The 23,556-nt window shown below is 39.9% G+C and overlaps 2 protein-coding genes across 6 annotated transcripts; both read left to right on the top strand.

Moving 5' to 3' along the window:
• Positions 1–211: 211 nt before the first annotated feature.
• zyx (zyxin) lies at positions 212–15,879 on the top strand. 4 transcript variants are annotated; one of them, XM_074683128.1, is made up of 10 exons: positions 212–489; positions 8,000–8,235; positions 9,370–9,626; positions 10,368–10,463; positions 11,197–11,772; positions 11,972–12,116; positions 12,492–12,661; positions 12,983–13,161; positions 13,431–13,551; positions 13,663–15,879. In XM_074683128.1, the coding sequence occupies exons 2-10, from the start codon at positions 8,013–8,015 to the stop codon at positions 13,774–13,776; spliced, it is 1,881 nt and encodes a 626-aa protein (XP_074539229.1). In that variant the 5' UTR covers positions 212–489; positions 8,000–8,012; the 3' UTR covers positions 13,777–15,879. The 4 variants fall into 4 exon arrangements, with proteins under 4 accessions (XP_074539229.1, XP_074539230.1, XP_074539228.1 ...); XM_074683129.1 differs by lacking the exon at positions 212–489 and adding an exon at positions 908–1,041; XM_074683127.1 differs by lacking the exon at positions 212–489 and adding an exon at positions 1,064–1,237.
• Positions 15,880–16,476: 597 nt separating this feature from the next.
• Positions 16,477–22,408, top strand: kel (Kell metallo-endopeptidase (Kell blood group)). 2 transcript variants are annotated; one of them, XM_074683404.1, is made up of 18 exons: positions 16,477–16,744; positions 17,958–18,222; positions 18,310–18,609; positions 18,719–18,840; positions 19,352–19,510; positions 19,615–19,686; positions 19,800–19,988; positions 20,087–20,247; positions 20,360–20,474; positions 20,584–20,679; positions 20,762–20,860; positions 20,951–21,028; positions 21,136–21,242; positions 21,323–21,412; positions 21,490–21,557; positions 21,657–21,817; positions 21,902–21,991; positions 22,070–22,408. In XM_074683404.1, exons 1-18 carry the CDS (start codon positions 16,718–16,720, stop codon positions 22,214–22,216), a joined length of 2,346 nt encoding a protein of 781 aa, XP_074539505.1. In that variant the 5' UTR covers positions 16,477–16,717; the 3' UTR covers positions 22,217–22,408. The 2 variants fall into 2 exon arrangements, with proteins under 2 accessions (XP_074539505.1, XP_074539506.1); XM_074683405.1 differs by lacking the exons at positions 21,902–21,991; positions 22,070–22,408 and having other exon boundaries at positions 16,478–16,744; positions 21,513–21,557; positions 21,657–21,794.
• The last annotated feature ends 1,148 nt before the right edge of the window (positions 22,409–23,556 follow it).

Here is a 23,556-nt window from a genome sequence, read left to right as displayed (position 1 = left end):
CCTCCCTCTAGCTCCCTCATTCCCTCAGTCTGACCTTACAAGGAGAGGCAACAGGGTTGATGTCATGGACTGAAGAATGCTACAAGAATCCAGAGAGAGAAAGAAGAGAGAAGGGGGAGGAGGGGTTTTACTGGACAGTTTATGAACACACACACACACACACACACACACACACACACACACACACACACACACACACACACACACACTAAAGGCAGAAAGAGAGAAAAGAGAGAGAGAGAGGTGCTGTTTACATAGTAATACACAAGTCCTGAGCCAAAGTCAAACGAGAAAGAACTTGTTTGGAAGGATGGTGTCATTCCTTTTCCAGTCTGAAAAGCACAGGGGGAGGGTCTAATAACTGAAGAGGGGAAGAGAGAAAGAGAAGTTACCATTACAGTCAACTCTTACTCAGCCTGGACCAACAGAAAAGGAAGAACAAAAGAAGGGAAAGAAAGGGGAGATCCTCATAGCAGCCCTATTCACCGGGTAAGTTACTGTACTTGTTTTAAATCAGTGGACTAGTTGCCATGTCTTTCTTGTCTAAGGATGGTAGTCAGATGGGTAATGGTTGCCAAATAAGGTAGTCTTTTCTCAGTGCAGGTATTGAGGTAACAGATTCCTCTCTGAGAGCTGCTTTTAAAACATCGGGGGAAGATTTATGTGTGATGTGACAACTCGCGGGCGTGGATGTCATGTCCATATGAGCTATAAATGAAAACTTTCTGCATGTTCGAGTTGAAAATACCTCTCAGTGGGTGGCGTCCAGTGGTTGCTCCCCTACTTGAGTGGTCCTTGTTTAATGATGACAAAAATCTCCCTAACCGCACTGTAGTTTGCTACACCAGCTGATGTGTACCAATGATAAGGAATAAGCTAGTATGCGGAAGCTCCTACAGGAAGCACAGCTAAAAAGTTCAGCTAGCTAGCCCGCTAGCAACGCAGCTGTGACTCAGGCGTGTAAAATATTTCAGAGAGGGGGAAAAATATTTAACTTGGTGACAGCATTGTAAAGAGAGGTCGTCATCGTTGCCTTGTGAGGTAAGAAAAACGGGGCGGTGTTTGTGCGTTTCACCGCCGAAACTGACCAGTGTGTGTAAGGTTTGGATGATACGATACCAGGGGTGTGTGCGCGTGGAGCGCGAACGTTGATGCTGCTTTTTATGGGACTGATGAAAAACGCGAGACGTTACGTTAATTAACGTCGATCACACGAGGAGGCTGGCCAGGGCTGCTGGTGAGTAGCAAGCGACATAAAATTGTCAGTCAAATTTCTAAGCTTGCGTTTGCCAAAGCTGTAAAGCTAACAGGCTACCTGATCTGCTTTGGAATTTTAACAACTAAAGCTTTCGTTAAAACGTTACTTTGAATTCTGCGAAGATGAACGAATAACAGTTCAAGCCCTCAAGCTAGCATTAGCTTTAACCACCACCTCCATTACCCAGTCTCCCTTTTGGTGAAGAAGGTTGTGTCCACTTAACCTCACTGCCTGTCTTTATTTGATGTCCTGTCACTTGTCAAGCACTGGCTCGCAGTTGGCATATAAATGGGGTGCCAAAAAAGGTGGAGCACCAAAGTATGGAACCTTTGACTGACTGACAGTGTCGTGGACATAGAGAGCTTGTATCCCTTGACAGGTTCTGGTGTTTATGTGCTTGTGGCGTGGCTGACAAGTATTGCTCAGTCAAACGTCTCCACTAGTGGATGGCCTATAAACCCAGTTACCTAGTTTTATCTCGTGTCGCTTTGTATGTAAGGATGAGATGAGATCTGCAATGGCCCTGTGCTTCCATGAGAGATGCTGGGATAACTCAAGAGTTGCGTCAAAAAAATTCTAAAATTTAAAAATCTTGACCATCTTGTCACTAAAAGTACATATCCTTGCTTTTCTTTTCTTCCCCATAAATAAAAGTGAAGCCTTAATTCAAAGTCCCACTAAGTGGTGTTTGAGAATAACTTGAAGATTAAAGCTCTGACTCTGGTACGCCCCATGTTTGGGTGCTGCTTCTGTTTGAAAGGACAGGGATTACTTAATTGGAAGTAAATCAGAATCTGTGAATGCGGGGGATGATTCACAAATGGCAGTGTGCTACTCTTAATGACTAGGGTGAAGAATCTTCCTTAATTGTGGCCTTCATAGTCAAGAAACAAGCTATGTAAGGGTATCTCTTTCTCCCAAACCACTGCATGTCTCACTCTGATTTTGTCTCTCATCGTCTTGTGGGTCTACTTTTGCCCACATTATCTGTACGGTATGTCAAACAGATCAAGTTGTTTGGGAGAGAGACTGACAGAGCCCACTGGCTGATGTTGTTATCTGTTTTTTGAAATGTTTGTTATTTAATCTGCTGTCTAACTGCAGTCTGAGTGGGAGCTGGTGCTCAATGCGTGTCCACTGACCTGTAAGATCGGGTTGTTTGTCTCCGCATTAGTGACCCATGGCCTAGACACGCTTTCCCAGAAGCTGGGTGTGCTATTAACATCAGAACAATGGAGAATTTCATCAACAACACACTAGTTACTGATCCAATTAGTGACCTGACATTGAGTGGTTTAAGGGCTATGAGTCCTGTTCAGATTTATTAAAAAGTGAGATTAACATTCAGTTTTTACTCTTTACTTTTCCTAGTTTTTTCTGTCTAGATAGCTCAAGGGCAGTGAAGTTACCTGCCAATGACAGATACCAGAGTGTGTGTGTGTTTTTTTCTATATATTTTTCTATATATTATAGATATATTGCCAGGATAACATCAGCCACTTCTTTTTTCATTTACTGTATTTGTGTGGTCACTGCAGCTCTTTAAGAAAAAATAGCTGGAAAAAAGCTTTAGTGCAGTAAAGGAACCATGCTATGAAACTTCCATCTGACCTTTTAAAAACAGTAGTAGAGTACATAAACCTTGTTTAGTTCCGCTATAACCACAAAGTAATGAGCCACTGCTGAGTTATACAGTTTAAAAGTGTGGTGAAGTCCTCCTCAGCAGTTCCAGCATCACATAGTCTGCACCTTCTGAGGAGGAGATTTTTACTCTGAGAAAAACTCTAAGGTAACAGAAGGTGTGCCACAGAAAGAGTGCAGCTGTAAGTATCTTTTCTGCAGTGTTGAAATCTCCATAAAGAAGTAAAGTTTCCTTAAGTCCATGGACATTCCAGTTTTAATATCTGATAAGATGGAATGAAAACCATCAGTGCTTTGGTTCCTTAATCAGGGTTTGTGCACCAACTTTCCTGAAATCATTATCTATTCATGTGGAATTTGTTCAAAGAGAGAAAAGTATGAGATTCATTCTAGGTCTCTGTGTAAAGGTTAAACAATACCATCATCCATGAATCCCCGTAAAGTAGAAATGATTAACTGCAGCCTCCAGTGATGTCACTGGGTTCATGTAGTGGGTGAGAGATGAATGATGAGACGTGCGGAAAAGCACAAAACTTTAAAGACTGAAAGTGGTTGTAAACCTTGCAAAACCCTCTTAGGATCACAAGTTAGGACTAAATAAGAATGGAAAGTCTGTACTTTGGGAGTAAAAATGACAGAAATAAAAGCAGAAAAGATACAAAGAAAGAGGGGCTGAAAAGAGGGAAATAGAAAAAAAAGGGAATAAGCTGACGTCATTGAGTTGAAGTGCCAAATGTGTTCCTCAGCTGAGGGTCTCTCGACTCAAGGATCAGGTTTCAAGATAGATTTGCTGTAGGACCTCTGGAGCTGAGTGGAGAGCTGATCTCATCATAAATCCCTCAGGAGCATATCAAGGAACAGATGGAACCTGACCATAACCTATCATCACTGTGGAATAATAGAGAGGACTGCTGCATATTGTCTCATAGAAACAAGGTGTAGCTTAAGTGGTGTAATGAAAAGACTAAATCACAGTTGTGCCCATCCTTGTCACACAGTCCTTTTTAGAAAGCCACTAGTGTTCAGTTTCAGGGACTCTATGTAGACTTGAAACCTTTTTGAAAGTCAAGTGCTGTATCCTGAACGTAACCTGTCAGTCTGTTTTTTCATTTAGTGTCTCCTTCAGTTATCATGATGTGGACCTGGATACATGGCTGATCTTTTTCATTTTGGCAAGACTCTTGAGAAAAGCTTTTTTCTCTCTTTTCCTTTACTTATCATATTTCTCCTGGTGCAAACTGCTCCTGGTGCCAGCAAAAGGTTTTATTGGCACCAGAGCACTTGGCATCTCCTTTAGGCCACACCAGCCTTCTTTGTTGACGCATGCAGCAACTTTCTGATCTATTTAAGGGGAAGGAAGCAGGGCTTAGTCTGGTAGATCAATGTTTTTCATTATTCAGTTTCCTACTTCTGATTGTTTGATCAGTCATGATGTATCAGGAGATATACCCAAAGTTTAATCGAATAAGACAGGGAAACTTAAAAAAAATGTACACTTCTATTTATTTAATGTGCCGACACATACTGAAACACTCAGGCTGTAAAAATAATGCCTACCTATTTGATAATGTGTCAATGTATGGCTAAAGTGATGTAACCAGAAGCTCTGTAAGATCAATGATTCATAAGGCAGTGTTTTTGACTTGCTGGTGACTCAGTGAAACAGCTGATTGGTCGGTGTGATAGACTGTCTTGGCCTTGAACATATGGTCAGAAAGGTTCAACATCAGTAAATAAGGAAGCTGGTCAAAAAGCAGAAGAGAAAGGTTTTACTTGGTTTAAATCAGAAGAGCTGGTTATGTTCTGTGCACCAGATACTTTTGTGAGCTTGAAGGCGTTCTGTCCTGTCAGAACTTGAAGAGCTGCGTCTGTGCCCCAGCAAAGTGCAACTAGGTTGAAGTCCTTGAACTTTTTCCAGGTAGATCTATCAAAGTGTTAAACATCACTTTCAGTCCTCTTGTTTCTGTCCAAAGTGTTTAAATTGTTTTTGCAGAGGCCAAGTTGACAACTTCCCATTCTGTGTGAAGGGGAAGTGTCAAAGACACGTAAAGTGTTTCTAAAAAAAAAAACCCTACATGATTCAAGGTTCAAAGATTGTATTGTTGAATGTTCTAAACATATAAGAAAAATATACAGAAAAATCAAACAAGTGTTCCTCTCTTCCAAAAATAAAATATAACAAAATAAATGTATTTGAAAATACAGTAAAATAAACAGAAGTAACCTTTGTACACGATGTGCAGGCAGTGCAGTTTCATGACAGCTTACGATGGATAGATGTACATGGACAGAAGTGCAAATGTTTAATAAGATGCAAAACAGATTGAAGAGAAGTATTTTATGTGCAAAAACAGCCGAAGTAGAGTTCTTGTATGTAGTGGGTATGTTACAGTCCAGGGGGCGGGGGGAGAGGTAGTGAGTGGTTAGAAAAAAAGGCAGACTTGACAGTGGGTATAGAAAAACAGTTTTGAAAGAAACCATGGTGAAGTCATGATCACAGTTTGTTCTATTTCATAACAGCTACTTTGCTGTAAAAGAAACATTAGCTCAACCGTTGATCTAGTAAGGACCAAGGTTGTAATAGTTAACTAAAACAAAACTAAAAACAAAAACTGAAATTTAAAATACATTGCAGTTAACTCAAACTAATAAAAACTAGAAAAGAAAACAAAAACGATAAGTAAACTAAAACTGTATCTTGTGTTCACAAAACTAACTGAAACTAATTAAAATGATAGACAGAATTCCCTTAGTTATAGTTTTTGACAATATTAACAGCCTTTAGGATTTAAATTAATCTGACACATTTCCCAACCAATTTTAGACAGTTTTAGGCTGTTGTCAGTGTCGTACAGCACCATCATAGCGGCGTATAGGGACGAGCTTGTTTACTGCACTGACTGGCTGTGCGCTGTGCTGCGACGAAACGTAGTGGAGCAATGAATTAGATCATCTGTAATAGTTAAATTGTTACAGAGTCCAAGTTTTTATTGCATTTGAGTCTGCTTTTATTGTTACAGAGTCCACGTTTTTATTTATTGAAGCTCATGTTATATTGTTTTTTTAATAATTTATGTTAATATTATTTTTATGTAATTTATGTCAACATTATTTTATATAAATTATGTTTATATGTTTTATACTAACTTTATATTATTTTCTTGTGTTTAAGGCAGCAGCCAACATTTCAGTATCAGCATTGACTGAGCAGTGAGCACTATGTTGGACTTGAAAATAAACAGTATTACAAAATATTTACATTGAGCTTTTTTAATCCTGCACCTGGTTAATAAGGTATGAACAAACTCAAACTAAACTAAAACTAAGCCTTGTTGCAAAAATCAAAACTAAATAAAAACTAGAATGCCTGCTCTAAAACTAATTAAAACTAAACTGTAATGGAAAATAAAATGTCAAAACTAACTAAAACTAAACTATAATGACAAATCCAAAACTATTATAACCTTGGTAAGGACTTACAAAGCTGTATCAAACAAACTGAAGATGGACCTTTATCATTGTGCTTTTTAACTGTTGTTAAGTGAGAAAATAGAGTCATGATTTTTGGTTGGATCCAAGACACTGGAAGAGAAACTACTTGGAAGCCTCTATACTTTGTCTAAATTTTAAGAGAATACATTATTGACAGAAGAAAGATGCTACCCAATTAATGTCCAGGTTATACAAAGTAGCTGTATGGCATCTTATCTTTCCAACCTGTATAAAGTGTCCAAATACATATATTCATGATTGTAAATAATATCATTAGTATTAAGTGGTCATCAGGAATGTGAAACTACTCCCAAGCTTTAGGACAAAAATGTTTTTTTTTCTTGAATAACAGTTTGTGACAGCCAGTGTGTGTATGCATGCATCAGTGAAGTTGATGTGAGCTAATGATGGGGATCAGTCGTACATGCGAGGACAACTGAGCTTTTCACCAAAGGTCATGTTTCTGGCCTTCAGGGAAATGTGTCCAGGCTCTGCCAAGAATCACAGAGAACATCAACATTTGTTTAACCATCAGCATGTGTGTGAGGTAAATATTTGAGCTCACCTGCTTTCTGACGCACTTCACAAGATAATGTTATGATAGTTGCCGTCTTCCCCAATTCCCCTTTTTTCTAGAAGATGTGAGATGATTGTGTTCTTCGTCCCTGTAAACAGCCATGTGTTATACATCTCGTAAATTGTCTTTGGCATCTGGGAGTGCCACTTTGTCTGCTCCGTCAGCTCTGTATGCATGGCCCGAGGAAATGTTCGCACACTTTTCTCTCATTCCACTGTGGACCACTTGCCAAAGCTTTTGTGTTAAAAGAACAACTCTGGATTTGTTGACTGCCTGCTGGTTATTTTCCTTTTTACTGCTGTTTTAACTGAAGCCAGAAATGGTCAGAATTACATTTCAAGAGACACTGTAACCCACAATGAACTCAAGTTTAATGGATTTTACAAAGATGTAAGAGGTCTAGACAGCTGTGTCCCTCTATAAAGTATACAGTAGGTACGGTGTCTGCTTGTATAATGTCTCCTTATGTAAAGAGAAGTTTGGGACTTGCAATAACAAAACGTGCTCAACACCAGGAACAGAGTAAATCCATCAGACTGCAACTTCAGATGGTTTACTTGTCGTGTTTTGAGTTCTTCTTGCTGCTGCCTTTATTTTTATTTGGCTTCTGTTTCCTTTCAACTATCAACACATCAAACATCCTATTCTTATTTATTAAAATATCAGCCTGAACTCTGACATGCTCCAACTTTTAGTTTTGTTATTTATTCAGTGTAAATGTACCAAATACTGATAATCTGGTTACAATTAGTGTGCTGTTTGGAACAGTGAGTGGCCAAATGTTTTGCTGATGTGTCATCACCACTAATTCTCTACCAAAAGGCCCGACATGCTAACAGTGCCAAGGAATGTGAGTCCTTTGAATTAAGTCTGCTGATGGGAGTTTGTTTCATTCAGTTGGTTGTGAGAGCAACTCCTGAGTCTGGAGTTCTTTGAACGTCACTGCTACCTGTTTTATGGTTTTGTTCTGCAACAGGAACTAAAGTGAAGGTGAAGTCTGACTGTTTTTATTTTTCTGTGTTCATCCTCAGATAAACACTCAGAATGGAGGACTCCAGCAGCAGCAAACCTTTTATGGTGACGTCCTCTCTGAACTTCAAAGTCACCACTCCGTCCTTCTACAACCAGCCAAAGAAGTTTGCCTCTGTGGCACCACCACGGCCCAAAAGTGTGACTCCTCCTTCAGCGCCGTCACCAACACCAGTAGGCACGGGTGTGATCGGTCGAGTTGGGGATCTTCCACCACCGCCATCTACACTCTGTGATGGTATTTGCATTATAAATGATATTTGTTGTAATATTTGGTGACTATCTTTAGCTTTATCTACTCGGTCAGCAGATCTGCTGCTCCCAGTCCCCGCTGCTTTTAAAGCTGCAGTTTACAGAGCTGTGAACACAGTAGTTGTGTTGTATTGTTGTTTCATGGCCCCTTTTGGAGACTCAATATACTGCAGTTAGACACAGTGTAATACCTTAACATTTGGGGAGTACACACTACCTTTAAGGCTGTGTAACTTTATGAGTTGTATGAATCTAAAGATCTTAGATCAGTAAAATGGAAAATTTCTCACCTTACCAAATCAGTAGAGTTTAAACAACTCGGTGCACATCTGCCAAATGTCATCATCTTGTCTTATCAGCCTTTTTAGCAATGAAATTTTAGAGCATTATTAAAGAGTAGGAAACAGACTCAAAGGGTGCACGACCTAACCGCTCAGCTGTACTGGCGCACCTTTACAGATTACTTTGAATGAAAAAAAACATCAAGCAAAATCTGTTGTAAAGTTGACCTCACATTATCAGTGGTCATGTCATGTTTGCAAGTTCCAAGAGAAGGGATGGGTACTGAGTTCGTTACTTTTTTAGGTATCGACCAAATTCTGTCAAAAGTACCGGTTACCGATCCATGTAAAATCGAAAGGTGCCACATTTAGGTACCTAAACACATCCTTGTGACTGTGAGGGAGAGGGAGAGTAGGCAATTTTCCATGCTGGACATGAACACAATATTGCAAGGTTATATATTGAAGAATAATTATTTTAATTTGAAAAAAATGGATTTCATCATGAAAACAAATTCATATTTTTTACCACATAAACACCAAAAAATACTGATAATTGGTACCGTTGAGTGCCGATACCAATTGCCAGGTACCGGGCATCTGTACCTTATCATTTCAGATGTGAAAGGTACCCATCCCCATTCAAGAGCTGCTAGGTGTCAACAAATACTTAAAAATTTACCAAATTCCCACAAAGTTTGTTTTCCCCTTTTTATTACTATTTTCTAACATGTAAATGTCAATACACACTATAGCTACTGATGGATGGTTTAAACTTGAATGAATGTACAGTTCAAAGTATCAGCTTTTAACCAATCCACCCTCCTCATTTTTGTCAGACTTCCCGCCCCCTCCTCCTCCGCTGGATGATGATTTACCAGCCCCTCCCCCTGAATGCCAAACCACACCCCCTTCATCTGATGCCCCCCCTCCAGCTTTCCCTGCCCCTCCTCCAGTAGCCGATGACCTGCCCCTACCAGCCCCCCCTGAAGAGAGTGCCTGTCTCCCCACTTCCCCCTCTCCTCCTCCTCCCCCACCCCCTCCACCTCTACCCACCTCAAGTACCAGTATTCCCAGTGCTGCTGCAAACCAACAGGTAAGTGATGACTGTCTCTTTAATGAGCCAGGCTCCAGCTGCTTGCCTGTCTGCACGTTTCCTCCTCATGCTGCATGTTTGTGTTTCTCAAATTATTTTATAATCAGTCAGGACACTCAAGCCATTGTTGTGGAACCATAGTAAGTCCATGGAGTTTTGGCAGGACATGCTGTCCTTTATGATTTTACCACAAATTATATTAGTGTAAATCTGGGGTAAATGCAGTTCCATGCTTTTCACAAGATTAGAGAGCGTTTGTGAGGCTGGAATGGTTTTAGACATGCAATTGAGGGCTTATGATGTTTACAGTAGAACTGAACTGATTGCATCAACAAAGGTAACGATGGAATTAGACATTGTTAGCAGCTGCAACAAAATATATCAAAAAGTGGTTGAGAAATCATGAATATCAGTGTGTCTCATTATTAAATAACCAGAGAGCTTATGATAAATGCTTCCAAACAAAAAATAAATAAATCCAACCTGGGAAGTAAAATCCAAATGTCACTTATTTATTTCCATCATTAATCACCTCATTCAGTTTTTCATTGATACCAACATGTCTGATGCAACATCCCAGTATAAGTAACTATAAAAGCCCAACTTTGAGTCTTTGTCACACATACTGTTTGTTCATTTTTCTCATCATCCATGTCCATCATCCTTCAACATATAGTTTACTCTTTGTGTAAATAGTGGCACTCTCTGTGACAATGTCCTTGTTTCCTCTTCTTTTGCCAGAGGCTGTATGAGAAACAGACGAGCTTCGATAGACAGCTTGACTCACTAACTGACTTGCTGTCTGAGATGGAGACCCGGGGACCTTTCAACCCCAAGGTAAGAAGCAAAGGACTGGAAAATGTATTTAGCTAATCCTGAGGCTGAACCAAAATAAAAAAAGTAACAGGAGGCTTTGACTCACAGGAGGCCTCACAGTAGAAAAAGAGAATGAGTCACACTGAGAGAAAGGACAGAAAAAAAGCAAGGTAGGTGGGTCAGGAGAAATAGTTGGAGAGATGCCAGGTTGGTTTCATTAGTCTCTCTCTTCATCTGTTCAGGTTGAAAGCTCAATAATCAGTGGACTGCACATGCTGCACATTTACTGAAAGAGAAAACAAAAAGTAAGGTAGCGGGTGATTCTTACTGAGTGGAGACACTTTTGGAGAGAGTGAAAGAGAGAGAGAGAAAGAGATTTACACAGAATAGAGCAGAGTGCATGAGAGTGTGATTAAGCCAAAGTGTGCTGCCAGAGACTCAGTGTGAGAGCCATAAATGGAGAGTGTTTTTATCCAACTGGGAGGTACTGGATCAGGGTTGAATAATGTTGGCTCAAAACAGCAAAACAAATGTCAGGAAGATGAAGCACTTCTGATAAGTTCACAAACGGTGGAATACTAGAATGTTTACTTTTAATCAAAACAGGTCACTCAATTTAATTAAGTGTCTACTTGCAGCATCTCAGGTAGCAGTGTCATGTGCTTGATATAAACGTCCTCCCGTTAAATTGTATTTTATGTTCAGTGAATGTGTGTATAGACTCTAAGATGATTTTGTTATTGTTTTTTCTCAGTTACCAAACCAATATTCCTCAGCACCAGCACCCAAGCCATCAGCTCCTCCTCCAACAGCTCCAAAACCAACTCTTTCTTTCCTCCCACCCCCTGAGATGGGGGACCGCCCGCCTCCAGCACCCTGGGCAGAAGAACTCAAAGCCAGAACAAACCGACAAGCCAATCACAACTCTGCATCAAACTCTGCTGCTCAGCCTTTCGCCAAGGCCCCCACTGTGGCTCCCAAGTCTGGTTTCAATGGAAGACCAACGACATCATCAGCTTCCCTAGCACAAAAACTGAACCAGAACCTAAACCAGGCTGCCACCCCATTTGGTGGTGCACCCAAACCATCCCCTATCCCTACCACCAGCTCTTTCCCTCCAGTTCCTATGGCTCCACCTGCTGCACCCACCCCTCAACCAAGCCATACAGCGCCTGCTCCCGCCCTCAATCACATGAAAAGTTCTCCTTTTGCTGGTCAAGTGAATGCAAACCTGAATCCACCTTCGTCAGTGCCTCCTTCCCAGCCCAAGTCGATGGCATCTCCTCCCTCCTCCTTTAACCAGCCTATGAAAACTCCCCCTTCGTCAACAGTACGTTGTAGCTTTATTCTAGTAACTCAAATCACTTTTTGCTTTGAATGTACAGAAAAAAAACACAGAAAGTATAAATACTTAAGGTACTTAATGGATGGACACTACCAGCATTCATGCTCTTTAAGGCATGTTGGATAAAACCTTCAATAATGTATGAATGCACTTATAGATTTGTGTGTGTGCGTTTGTGTCCAAGCAGCCTTCTCCACCGGGACCAGTTGGTATACCAGGTGGAGGCGTCCCGCTGAACATGAGGGAGGTGGAGGAGCTGGAGAGAATGACCAAGGATTTCATAAAAGACATGGACACACATGCACCTGTCATCACTTCCACTCCCTCAGGTACACAGGGACACATAAGGAGTGGAGAGATGATATATTTTCAGAGAAACAAAGAGCTAAAATAGGTCATGGTCTTTTTGCTAGATCTATAAACAATACATGAATGAAAGAAGGAAATGTTGTCATAGCTCATTCCGCAGATTATGTACACATTGCACATTGTTGGCCATTTAGATAAGTGTCATGTGGACTTAGCATAAATTGTTTGTGCATCTTAACTTCCAGAAAGGTTTATGATCTGAGCAAATTGATGAGTTCAATTCACTTTAACCCTCAGCAATAAGTAAACATAAGCAGAACTAAAATAGAAGCTACATGTGCTTGTGCAAATTCAGGTATGTTCACTGGTTTCCTCCCTCTTTCTTTATGTTATAGAGGTCTGTGGAAAGTGCGGTGAGGCTTTATCTCGCACTCAGCCTGCAGTGAGGGCCATGGACAAACTCTTCCACTCCAACTGCTTCTGCTGCATGAGCTGTCATCGCCCCCTGCAGGGCATGCAATTCTATGACAGGGATGGAGCCCCTCAGTGTGAGGACTGTTACATGGTGAGAAAACATGCGCTGACTGTCCTTTTTCATAGTGAACAGAAATGTTCATACCATGCACTATTTTTAGTTTATCAAAATGTCATTCACAAATACAGTATAGATTTATGTGTTACATTTTCAAGAAGAAGCAAGCAAAAGTGCTCACCACAGTCTACATACTGATCAGTAGAGCAGTAGTATGAAGTGCATACCTAAATTGTGTTGCTTAAGGGTTAAAAAAAACTCTCACCTCATGTGCTGCAAGGTTATTGAGTACTTTCATACTGTACTTTCATACTGTCACGGTTACATCTAAGTTCTCTCTGCTGCTCACCTCAGAGTTCCCTGGCAGTGTGTTCCCGATGTGGGGAGAAGATAACAGACCGAGTGCTGAAGGCAGTGGGCCAGTGTTTCCATGCCCACTGTTTCCGATGCAGCACCTGCTCCTGTGTACTTGAGGGGGCACCCTTCATAACTGATGACAACAACAACCCTTACTGTGTCCAGGATTACCATAGGTAGCTACTGGCTGTTTCTTAACCTAATCAGATTTCACATCTGTCCAGAGATTATTTTCTAAATTTCTGTATGAAGTAGCCACCAATTTTACACATTTGATGTCATTACATTTATTTAACTTTATTTCCCAAAAAGAAAGCTCAGTGAGATTTGAAAATCTCTTTCTTAAGAGAACCCTGAACTAGTCTTTAGCTCGTCTCACTATCTCATGTGTATAAGCTCATACATTTTCCCCACCAGCATCAGTCTTCCTCTCTGTCTTTAACAGGCGTTTCTCCCCTCTGTGTGTGAGCTGTAATGAACCTATTATACCTGCTCCAGGCAGTGAGGAGACAGTCAGAGTGGTGGCTCTTGACAAGAATTTCCACCTTAAGTGTTACCGCTGTGAGGTAAAGGATTGAAAGGAAAAGATTTTCATCAAATTATATATATCAGCTGGTAAATCCAACAAATTCTTCGAAGTAAAATTTACCTTTTAACATGTATTTATCTGCTTGCAGGATTGTGCTCGTCCTCTCTCAATAGAAGCGGATGAAAATGGCTGCTATCCACTGGATGGTAAGATCCTGTGTATGAAGTGCCACACCCAGCGAGCCAAGCAAGCAGCGCACTGACGGGCTGATGCATGTCACAAATTAACTATGAACCAAATCTAAAAGCACAGGATTCATTTAGCTGCCATTTTGCCTTTGCAGGAGGGCTTGATTCAGTTTATATGTGCAAATGTGAGTGTGACTGTGCTGTGTGAAAAAGGTATGTTTGCATGCAGTTACAGTCTAGTATTCCCCTGTCTGTTCTCTTCAGTGCAGAGGTAATGTACTGCATTGAAATAAATTCCGCTCGTACTGTATTCTGAATTCCTCACTCTCACCCTTCATCTAGCCCTCTTCATGTAATGGAGTGCATTTTTGTGCCATCTTTATGTTTACGCTAAAATGTCAAGCAAAACTTGCACACTAACAGTTTGTTCAGAAGAGCAGTCTGATGAATATAATGTTGCCTTTCTTTTTTTCTCCTCAATATTGTAGCATCAAAAACTGAAATATCTCCATGTAAAAAAAATTTCACTGGCTGGTCTCTTTCCCTGTGAGCACTGAAGCTACATTGGGATAGATAGTTAACCACAGGGTGACAAGTAGCAAGGAACTCCCATTTGAGCATTCTGGAGATCTAACTACTCTGGTTGGCTTTTGGTAGAACAGATCTTTAAAACTTTGGCAGTTGTTGTGCCTGCAAGCATGGCTTATGTTGATTCTCTGCCAAAAAAAGTGCTTCTTATCAGCCAATCTACTCTGATAGCTTTTAAAGCCATACATGGCTAAACGTTGACTGCAAAAATGAAAAACATGGTGAATGTTGCTGTGTTCTTTGTGATGTGAATTTGTTTTTTTACAGGTATACCTTGAATTGTGTCTTGTTTTTCTTTCATTTGATCAAACGTGCTGTGCCGGGGCACAATTAGAACAAAAAGCAACTTTCTTCTCAAAAATAGTTAAGTGCTTACTCAATATTGTATTTTTAGATGCATGCTTTTTGGATGCACACATTATGAACAAATATTGTGCACAGATATGCCAAGCACAAAGTCCTTTTTAGGGATCTCAGAAATAAAATCAGTGTAGTGTTAAATATCAGCTGCATGGCTGAAAACAGGACCTATTCTGTGATTGTTGCACACTTCCATAGTGAAATAAAACTATCCTTTTAGTGCCACTTTGACCTTAAAGCTCCTGCACATCATCAATTTAGTCTCCACACATGCCTTTAGAGCCATGAGAGTAGCTTTTGATATGCGTTCCCTTGGAAGCTTGCTTTAAATACATCATAAACCTGTTTTTCATTAAGTTTTAAGGTTGTATGAGTACCAGTACTGAAATAACCTCTCATATTGTAGGATCAATAGAAGCAGTAGTTGAGCTTTAGTTAACTGATGTTAAAACATAGTGACCAGTACTAGATAGCTTTTGCTACGATCAAGGATAATGACACAGTAAAATGGGATTCAGCTTTTTAAATTTCATATGCTGTATGTTTTTATCACCATATATGTGTTTGAGCCTGGTTACCTTTTGCTCTTCATCTAGTCTTTTACTGATAATACCACTATTCTTTCCATTATTCCTATTTTGTACTCTAGCCTGTTCATGTCTGTTTTATAATGTTATATTCTTATCTTACTGTAATGTATTTCATAATGATGCTTAAGATAATTCAGTTTCATGTTCAACCTGGAGATCTCCACTGTTGTATTCCATTGTTACTTATGAATTGAGCCTGTTGTGAAGCCACAGAAATTCATTCCACTCTAAAAAAAAACAAAACAATTGTTACTTGTGCTTAAATTGAGCCTGGTGCAGTTTATCACCAGAACAACTAAAAAAGCAATAGTTACGCAGCGTTGCATGTTAGCTGTGTGGGTGGTGGTGACATTTCTTCAAGTATTATGTCTTCTGTTTGCTCCAACTCATCCACCTTAATGGCCCTGCCTTCATCGTCACTTTGTGATCTAACGATGATGCCTTCACAGTTATGTGTATGTGGCGTTTTGTTGTGCTATGTCTCATTGTAAAACATGCAGATGCCTTGTCTTTTCATAAACTTTTTTTTATTGATATGTGTGAATGTGTATATGTTCAAAGACATTATTTAGCCCCAGCCCTTCCCTTTTGGCTGTATTAAAAGATAAAGAAATAAATAAAATACGAAAAACAAATTAATTTTGCCTGTTTTTTTTGTTTTTCATTTTTACTTTTGGTCAATATACCTAAATGTTTGTAAACCTGTTTTACATGAAATAGTACATAGTGTATAAGCCATTTTAAAGAGGTATTGTAACGCATTTAGAGTTTGTTTGTTGCAGCTACATTTTCTCTTTAGTTGGCCTCAATGTGACACCCACAAAATATGTGTCCTCCCAGGCTCTAAACGCTGTTCTATACTCATACAGCACGCAAGAGCGCTCTATCAGTTGTCAACAGCCATATGTTGCACTGATAATGACGACAGCAGACGTGTGCGTGTGTTTGTGTGTGTGTGTGTGTGTGTGTGTGTGTGTGTGTGTGTGTGTGTGTGTGTGTGTGTGTGTGTGTGTGTGTGTGTGTGTGTGTGTGTGTGTGTGTGTGCATGCGCATCAGAGTGTTTACTTTCCAGGAAGTGCTTGACCTTGTTTAATTCTTACAATGTATCAGCAAAAACAAAAAGCTAGTATCTTTACCAACCTGTCCAAGAATGTGACAAACAGATGGGAAGAAGAGTGAGAATATGAGTAGGAGTCTCCATGTTTAGTTTCTCCTCAAAACATCCACATGCATGTCCCAGAACAGCCAGTCTGTGCTTGATTATGTGGGGAGGAGAGTAAGATGTGGCCTGCAGAGTTTTTTTTTTTTATCAGCGTCAGATGAGGAGAGAAGAGAGTGATGAAGAGAGATAGGGAGTTGAGATGACAGCTACAGGACGACAGGAGGAGGGAAGGGAGCACATGTGAGACAACAAATATATTACACATGGGTAGCAACACGTTGGAGAAACACAGAGCAAGACATCCATATACTAAGAATGAGTGAAACACCTACAGAACTTGAGGTAGGATCTTTTCTAGAACCAAAAAAGTTATTATGAGGCTGTGTTTACTATGTTCACATGGAAATTGGGCTAATTTGTGTGTATTAGTGGTTGGAAACTGGAGCAGAGCCACGCATTTTCTTTGGGAAAATAGTTTCAAGCCAAATTATGTGGTTTTGGTTAGGCTTGCGATGGACTGAAACTTTGTTGCTTGCCTACATTTTCAAAACTAATTTTTATCCTATCACTTTGGAAAAAATTTAAATATGATATGATGCCATAACGTTTTTACCAAGTGCAGGTGTTATTAACATATCTGTGGGGATGATTAAAGCAAACATGTTTGCTGTGTACAACACTGTCATGACTGCTTGTGCATGTGTCAGCATTATAAGGGAACATAGCAGTTTAGTTTCAGTCTTAAAGAATAGCATATCATTTTGCAAAAAGTGTAGAGTAAAAATATCTTTCTAAGTAAATATTGAGGTTTGAAAGGTTTCAAGCAGCGTGAACTATCGAAGGCTCCTGTTTAGAGTCTTTTAACTGGAATGAAAAAGGATAAAATGAATTTTGTTTCCTCTATTTTACTATTTTCAAAATGAACAGGAGAATAAACTTTTTCCATGAGAAGTTACTTTGATATTTTTTATTAGAGAGGGGATATTATGCTCATTTCCAGGTTAGTATTATACTTCTCATTCCTTTGTTGGTAGCTTTACCCCATTCAGTGTTCAATAAATTCTTGCCTCTGTATGAAAACTTAATTTCAGTTTTTGTCTCCTCCTAAGGCTTGTCATCTTTGGGTTAACCACTGTTTGTTTAAAATGAAAATTGTCTCTTTGTTTTGGACCCAAAAACTGATCTGGAACATTAGAGAAGGAATTAAAAAAAAATCTCCAGCAATCGATGACAGAAAGTTATTACTTTTCTCATGCTCTTTTAAGGAAATTCCCCTTTTAGTGATGTCATTAGAAAACCAAATCTCATGTGCTCCTTGTGTAGTTCTCTTGTGGTTTTTTGAGCAAGCATTTGAGAGCAGCTTTGTGTCTGATAATGAGCAGTCAGTGGTGGACATTGCTACATAAATTTTGTAACATCTGCACCAGGCCCCTGCAAGAGCTCCTCTGGGTGGTTTATTTTTCTTTTTTTTCTGTATAGAAATATTAAGTGTGCTAATGTTGAATACATCTATTTACATGGGTTTTAAAGAAACTATTAACTTGCTCGCTTTCAGCTTCAGATATCAGTCCAGTCTTCATCACAGCCAGAACCTGACACGCAGTTTCATTCACCTGAGCCCCAAGACCAGCAAAACCAACTCCAACAGGACCCACAGTCACTAGAGTCTAACCACCAGCACCAAGCAAAATCTGTATTGAAAAACCATCAAAGGCTGCTGCTCCTCCTCTTGGGATTTTCCTTATGTGCTGCCATTGTAGGAGTTGTTTACTACCTGCATCAAAATCTTCAAAACAGAAGAAATAACCCTGCAGACACTGGTAGGCTCCTGAAAAGATACTTTGAGATGACACAACCACTTCAGAAATAATCTTTTCATACCCCTCTTTTCCCATTCTTTCCTGTAGAGACTCCGTGTGTCTCTCTAGCCTGTCAGAGGGCCTCTGCCCGTCTGTCCATGTCTGCTGATCCCTTCAAGCAGCCCTGTGATTATTTCTTGTTCACGTGTGGGTCTGACAGACTTTCAGCAGACAGTGGAGGGAGACAGAGAGGTAAAGGCATCCCTGGACATCCTCAAAACCAGAATACAGATGAAGTGTGGCCAGAGAGAGAAGAGGGGGACAAAGTGAGAGAAGACAGAGGACTGAGAGAGGACAAAACTCTGGACAGAAAAAACACACTGCTGCAATATCTCAAGGACATTTTAGGTGGGTGTCTGTAACCAGGAAGTGCATTGCATTACTCCTTCCAGTCATATTTCTGTACATGACAGCATATGAAATCATATCTAAAATGTAGTTTCTTGGTCTGTTTTAGAATCAAATGACACACACGGTGGTACAGCTGTGCAGAAGGCCAAAGGATTCTATCGCTCCTGTTTGGACACCAAATCCATAGAGACTGCTGGAGTGGAGCCCTTCCTCGCACTCATTCAAAGAGTCAGATGATAACTTTGATTTTATAGCACTATTCAATAACAAGTTAGAAAGTGCTCATGCAGTGAATTTGGCTTTAAACATAAACCAATTCTTTTAGAATTGAATATATACCCATCAGCCTTTGAGTTCAATGCTTGTCACAAAATATTTTCAAGCTAAACAAAGTATTAACATTTAGACAGCTAAAGAAGGGAAAGTACTTACACTAAACCATTTCTGTTTTTCGCTGTCTTTATCCTGTTTATTTTGGAGGAAGGAACAGCATACAGTTGCATTTAAAAATGTCCTGAATATGATAGGCTAACATGACAGTATTTGGTGTAATTTGATGCTAAAATTAGCATTTAGCTCAAAGCACAGTATTTGTTCACATATTTGTTGACAGACTCAGGAATTTGGAGTTATCTATGAAGAACATAAACTTGTTTTGTTTATTTTGATACCTGAACCTATTTTCATGTTTCTGACCGTTTTTTGTTTGTTTGTTTGTTTAAAATTTATTTGCAAGCAGCTCGGGGGCTGGGCAGTTTCCGGTCAGTGGGATCAAACTGATTTTAACATCACTCTCAGCTTGCTAATGAGGAACTACAGCACCTTTCCATTCTTCAACCTGTATGTGGGCAAAGACCCCAATGAAACTTCACATGGGACAGCCAAAAGATACATACAGGTCAGTGTCAAAGGAATTTGTTCCTACGTGCTATTTGGGAGCATGGCCAAGGCAAAGTCGGCTTTGTGTTATAGTCTTGACTCAAGTCTTCTTTCTGTCAACAGATTGATCAGCCAGATCTATTGATTCCCATTGAATGGAACAGCAAGACGCAGAAGTCTCAAGCTAAAACTCAGGTGGATGGCTTAACAAGGCCTGTACTGATTCAGGATTTATTTCTATGAAAGCAACATCATTAGTTAATCCCTGTAATGCATTCTTCCGCCATCCCCCCCTCTCTTTCTTCCAGACATTACGTCCCTTCTTGGCATCATGTCAGAGATACTTGGCTCTACTGGGGGCCCCGCGCAGCAGCATCATGATTCATGTGGGCACGTTCATCTCTCTGTCCTCTGAGATTGCTGTGGCAGCTGCACCTCTGCACTATCGCCTGTCCAAGGGGCAGCTACATCATCGCATGACCATCAAACAGCTACAGGTATGGAGGAGAAGGAGGAGAATCTGTGCTATACACAAACCTACACATTGTCTAAATCCTGTATTAGAACTGATTTCTTTCTTTTAATCTACCTGCAGAGTCAGGCTCCTGCCATTGATTGGTTGGGCTGTCTGCAAGCAGCTTTTCATCCACTGCCTCTGACTGAAGACGATCATGTCCTTCTGCATAACTTACCGTACATTGTGCATATGTCCCGCATAATTATAAAATGGATGAACAGGCTGGAGCTTAGCACCAGGTACTGTAAGTGACACAAAATAACCCACAATCACACATGCTGAGAAATATCTACTATTCTTTTGAACGTCTTTTATTTATCTATTTTGCCATACTTGATTCCACACATGCAGTCCACTTCACACTTACATGTTCCTCAATCTGCTGCACACCCTGATGCCGGCTCTGGACTCAAGGTTCTCTGAAACAGCAAGGAATTTGTCTGTGTCTCTTGGAAACACTGATGGAGTGAGTCAATTGAGAAATTTTCTCCTTCCCTCTTTTCAAATAGTTCACAGTCATGAGTTAGTATATGACGTTTTTTGATGTTAATGTTTTTCTGGTCCCTTTTTACCAGGTAACTCCTCGTTGGAAACACTGCGTGTTAGATACAGAGAGAGGATTTGACGTGGTTCTTACAGATCAAATCAGTCAAAGGACAGCACACAAGGAGGTAAGTTAAATATTCAGCTCAGATGACCTTGTAAGAATTGAGTGTTTTCCATTTTATTTTCTTCTTTTTTTTTTGTCATCAGGCAGAAGAGATCATCCAAAATATATTCTCCTCCTTCAAATCAAAACTACATGAACTTAGCTGGACAGATCAGGAGACCCACCAGCTTGTAATGAAAAGGGTAAAATGATCATGAGCCAGTGACTTACCTTATCTTTACAACTTAAACTTGTTCATGGTTTCGTATTAATGGTTTCTGGTGTATCGACAGGTTCATTCTTTAAAACCAAGACTCTGGACGACAAAAGAGGAGCTTGAAGAGGCTGAGCTTGACCTGCTTTATTCAGAGGTACATTATCAGCCTTCTTTGGCTCTGATAGATCAGGTAGATAAAAATTAGTAATTTAACTCATCACTAACCTGTAAATGGACTGACTCAGACTTGTATGATTCCAGGTTATGGTCACAACAAATAGCTTCTTCTCAAACTACATTCAGCTACTGTCCATATGGCAAAAAAGACGAACTAAGCTCTTGAGTCAGCAGACTGAGGCCCCTGATATGTAAGTGTCTAACTTTGATCTCAAAGCTTACAGATGTGAAGTTTTAAGGATGCATTCAATCTGTTGTTGTTTTCTTTCAGTCTGTCTGTCACTCCACTCCTCCTGGGTGATGAGCTTCTCTTTCCAATGGGAATGTTTGTTCCTCCTCTGTTTGATCCAACTTATCCTAGGTAAGAGGAAAGCACATATTTTTTGATTGTATTTATGATTAAACACTATTTTGATGCGTCTTTTATTTTTTACACAGGGCAATGAACTATGGTGTGATAGGCTTCCTCATGGCCAAAGATATACTGCATGTGCTTTTACCTGACAGTAAGAGAATGAAACTGTTGATCTTACATTTTTTTTCATTCTGCTGTTACATTTTTTCACAAGTAAAACTTATTTTAATCTTATTCTCTGTTGTGGTAGTTTCCTCTCAGGGTGAAATGGTGCATGCTGTGGCAGAATGTGTTTGGGCTCACTATCTCACAGTGGCAGAAAATGCAGGGGGAGGAGGGGTGTTTTCTCTCTCAGCGGTGCAGCAGCAGGAGGTCTGGGTGCAGTATTCTGCACTGCAGATAGCACTGCAGGTAAGCTGCCATTTTCAGGCATTAGTCTCTGGTTATGAATCAGAATGCTTTACAAATCCACATCCAGTCCTCATCTCTCCTCAGGCTTATCATCATAGTCTAATGAATCATCCAAAAGACACCTCGATCTCAGGGCTATCACTCATTCGACTGTTTCTCACATCATTTTCGCAGGTATTGTGCTTCTATCTTGTTTAATTATCGATGTCTCTAAAACACCAAGCCAGTATTAATTATTGTATTTTTTTGCAGCTGAAATGTGATTCAGACCCATACAGAGAATCCATGCCCCTGGAGCCATCCTTCTTGATCACAGTCTTTTGTGCCACATCTGATCTGTGTCCTACAAGCCTACAGTGCCCCAATAAAACCCAGAAGCACTCATTACAAACATGCTGAGCACACCCCTCTGTCGACCAGTGGGTTTTTATTAACCTGTAACTGAATGTCTGTTTTAATGTTTTTTTATTATATTTTTGTAATGAGAGCACATACAGTGTTTTCAAGAAAAAAAAAAAGTTTATTTTCATCTTAAATTATGGTTAAGGCGTTTGTAATTTCATAGATTGTAAAAGCTGTTCATACACTTATTTAAATACAAATAACTATTGAAAACCTTTCGTTTCATGTTTCGTGAATCATTGCTATGTCCAAACTGACTTATTAAACATCCGTTACACAGCAACCAAATAACCGTTTTGTTTTCAAAATTCCAAAGTTACGGTTTGAACATCCGAGTTTTTGTGTTCAATGATCATCGTCCTTTTTAGTACATTGACGAACAGCAAACATGGGGAGGAAAACCAACCCCCAAACCGCCCCGTTCAGGTACAAACGGGGAAATGACACTAAGGTGCCAAAGCCAATTTTAAAACCTACCAAAACTCCAACTGGAAAGGGCCTTGGAAAAGCAGGAGCCAAACGTTTGGGCCGACTTTTGAAGAGAGCCATCCATGATCTGGAGGAGGAGCCCGCCATGAAGGGACGGGTGACGCTACCGAGTGAGTAACGGTTAACTGTATATACGATGTAGACGATTTAAAAAAAAAAAGTTTTTATCGTCATACAGCCATTTATTGGAAAAAAAAATTTTTACACTTGACCCAGATATTATTAAGTTTACCAACCGCAACTGAGTTACAGTAGGTTGAATAATGCCAAACATCATGTTACAAGATAAACAGCAGCTTGGAAGTACATTCATTCAAGTCTCCAGGAAACAATAGACCCACCTTTATTATCAACCTGACTAATAGGATTAAAGAGAAAAATTTACTCAAGATTACGGAGATAGTGAGTGACTTTGCTGCCTTTAAGCCTGTCTGACTTCTCATAAATCAATTGTTTTAATTCATTATAAGTGTATCTCTCTTTTCTTCATATTTCAGAAACCCCACTTCGCCTTTTTAAACACCAGGTTCAAAAAGAAGTAGATAATGCCCCCAACAAAAAAGCCTCAAAGCCAGCTTCAGCTCATGTCTCCCGTCTTATCGTTAGTTTGGTCTCCAAATGCAAACACAGAGGTGGCATTTCTATGGCAGACCTCAAGAATACACTGGCTTCTGAAGGGTACAATGTCACCAAGAACAACAAGCAGGTTAACGTGGTGACTAAAAGGCTGATTAACAACGAAACTCTTGTGCGCACTACAAGAAATTCTTCAATCAGACTCCAAAATAAGGTAAAACATTACTTGCTTTTAAAATTTTTAAATATTTTATATATGTTATTTTTAGCCC

The sequence above is a fragment of the Halichoeres trimaculatus genome, unplaced genomic scaffold (genome assembly GCF_033239565.1).
Source record: "Halichoeres trimaculatus isolate MK-OKI-2021-1 unplaced genomic scaffold, fHalTri1.1 fHalTri1_scaffold_12, whole genome shotgun sequence".
Taxonomy (NCBI): Eukaryota; Metazoa; Chordata; class Actinopteri; order Labriformes; family Labridae; genus Halichoeres; species Halichoeres trimaculatus.
The sequence above is the reverse complement of the archived record's forward strand: the minus strand, read 5'-3'. Positions and strand labels throughout refer to the sequence as shown.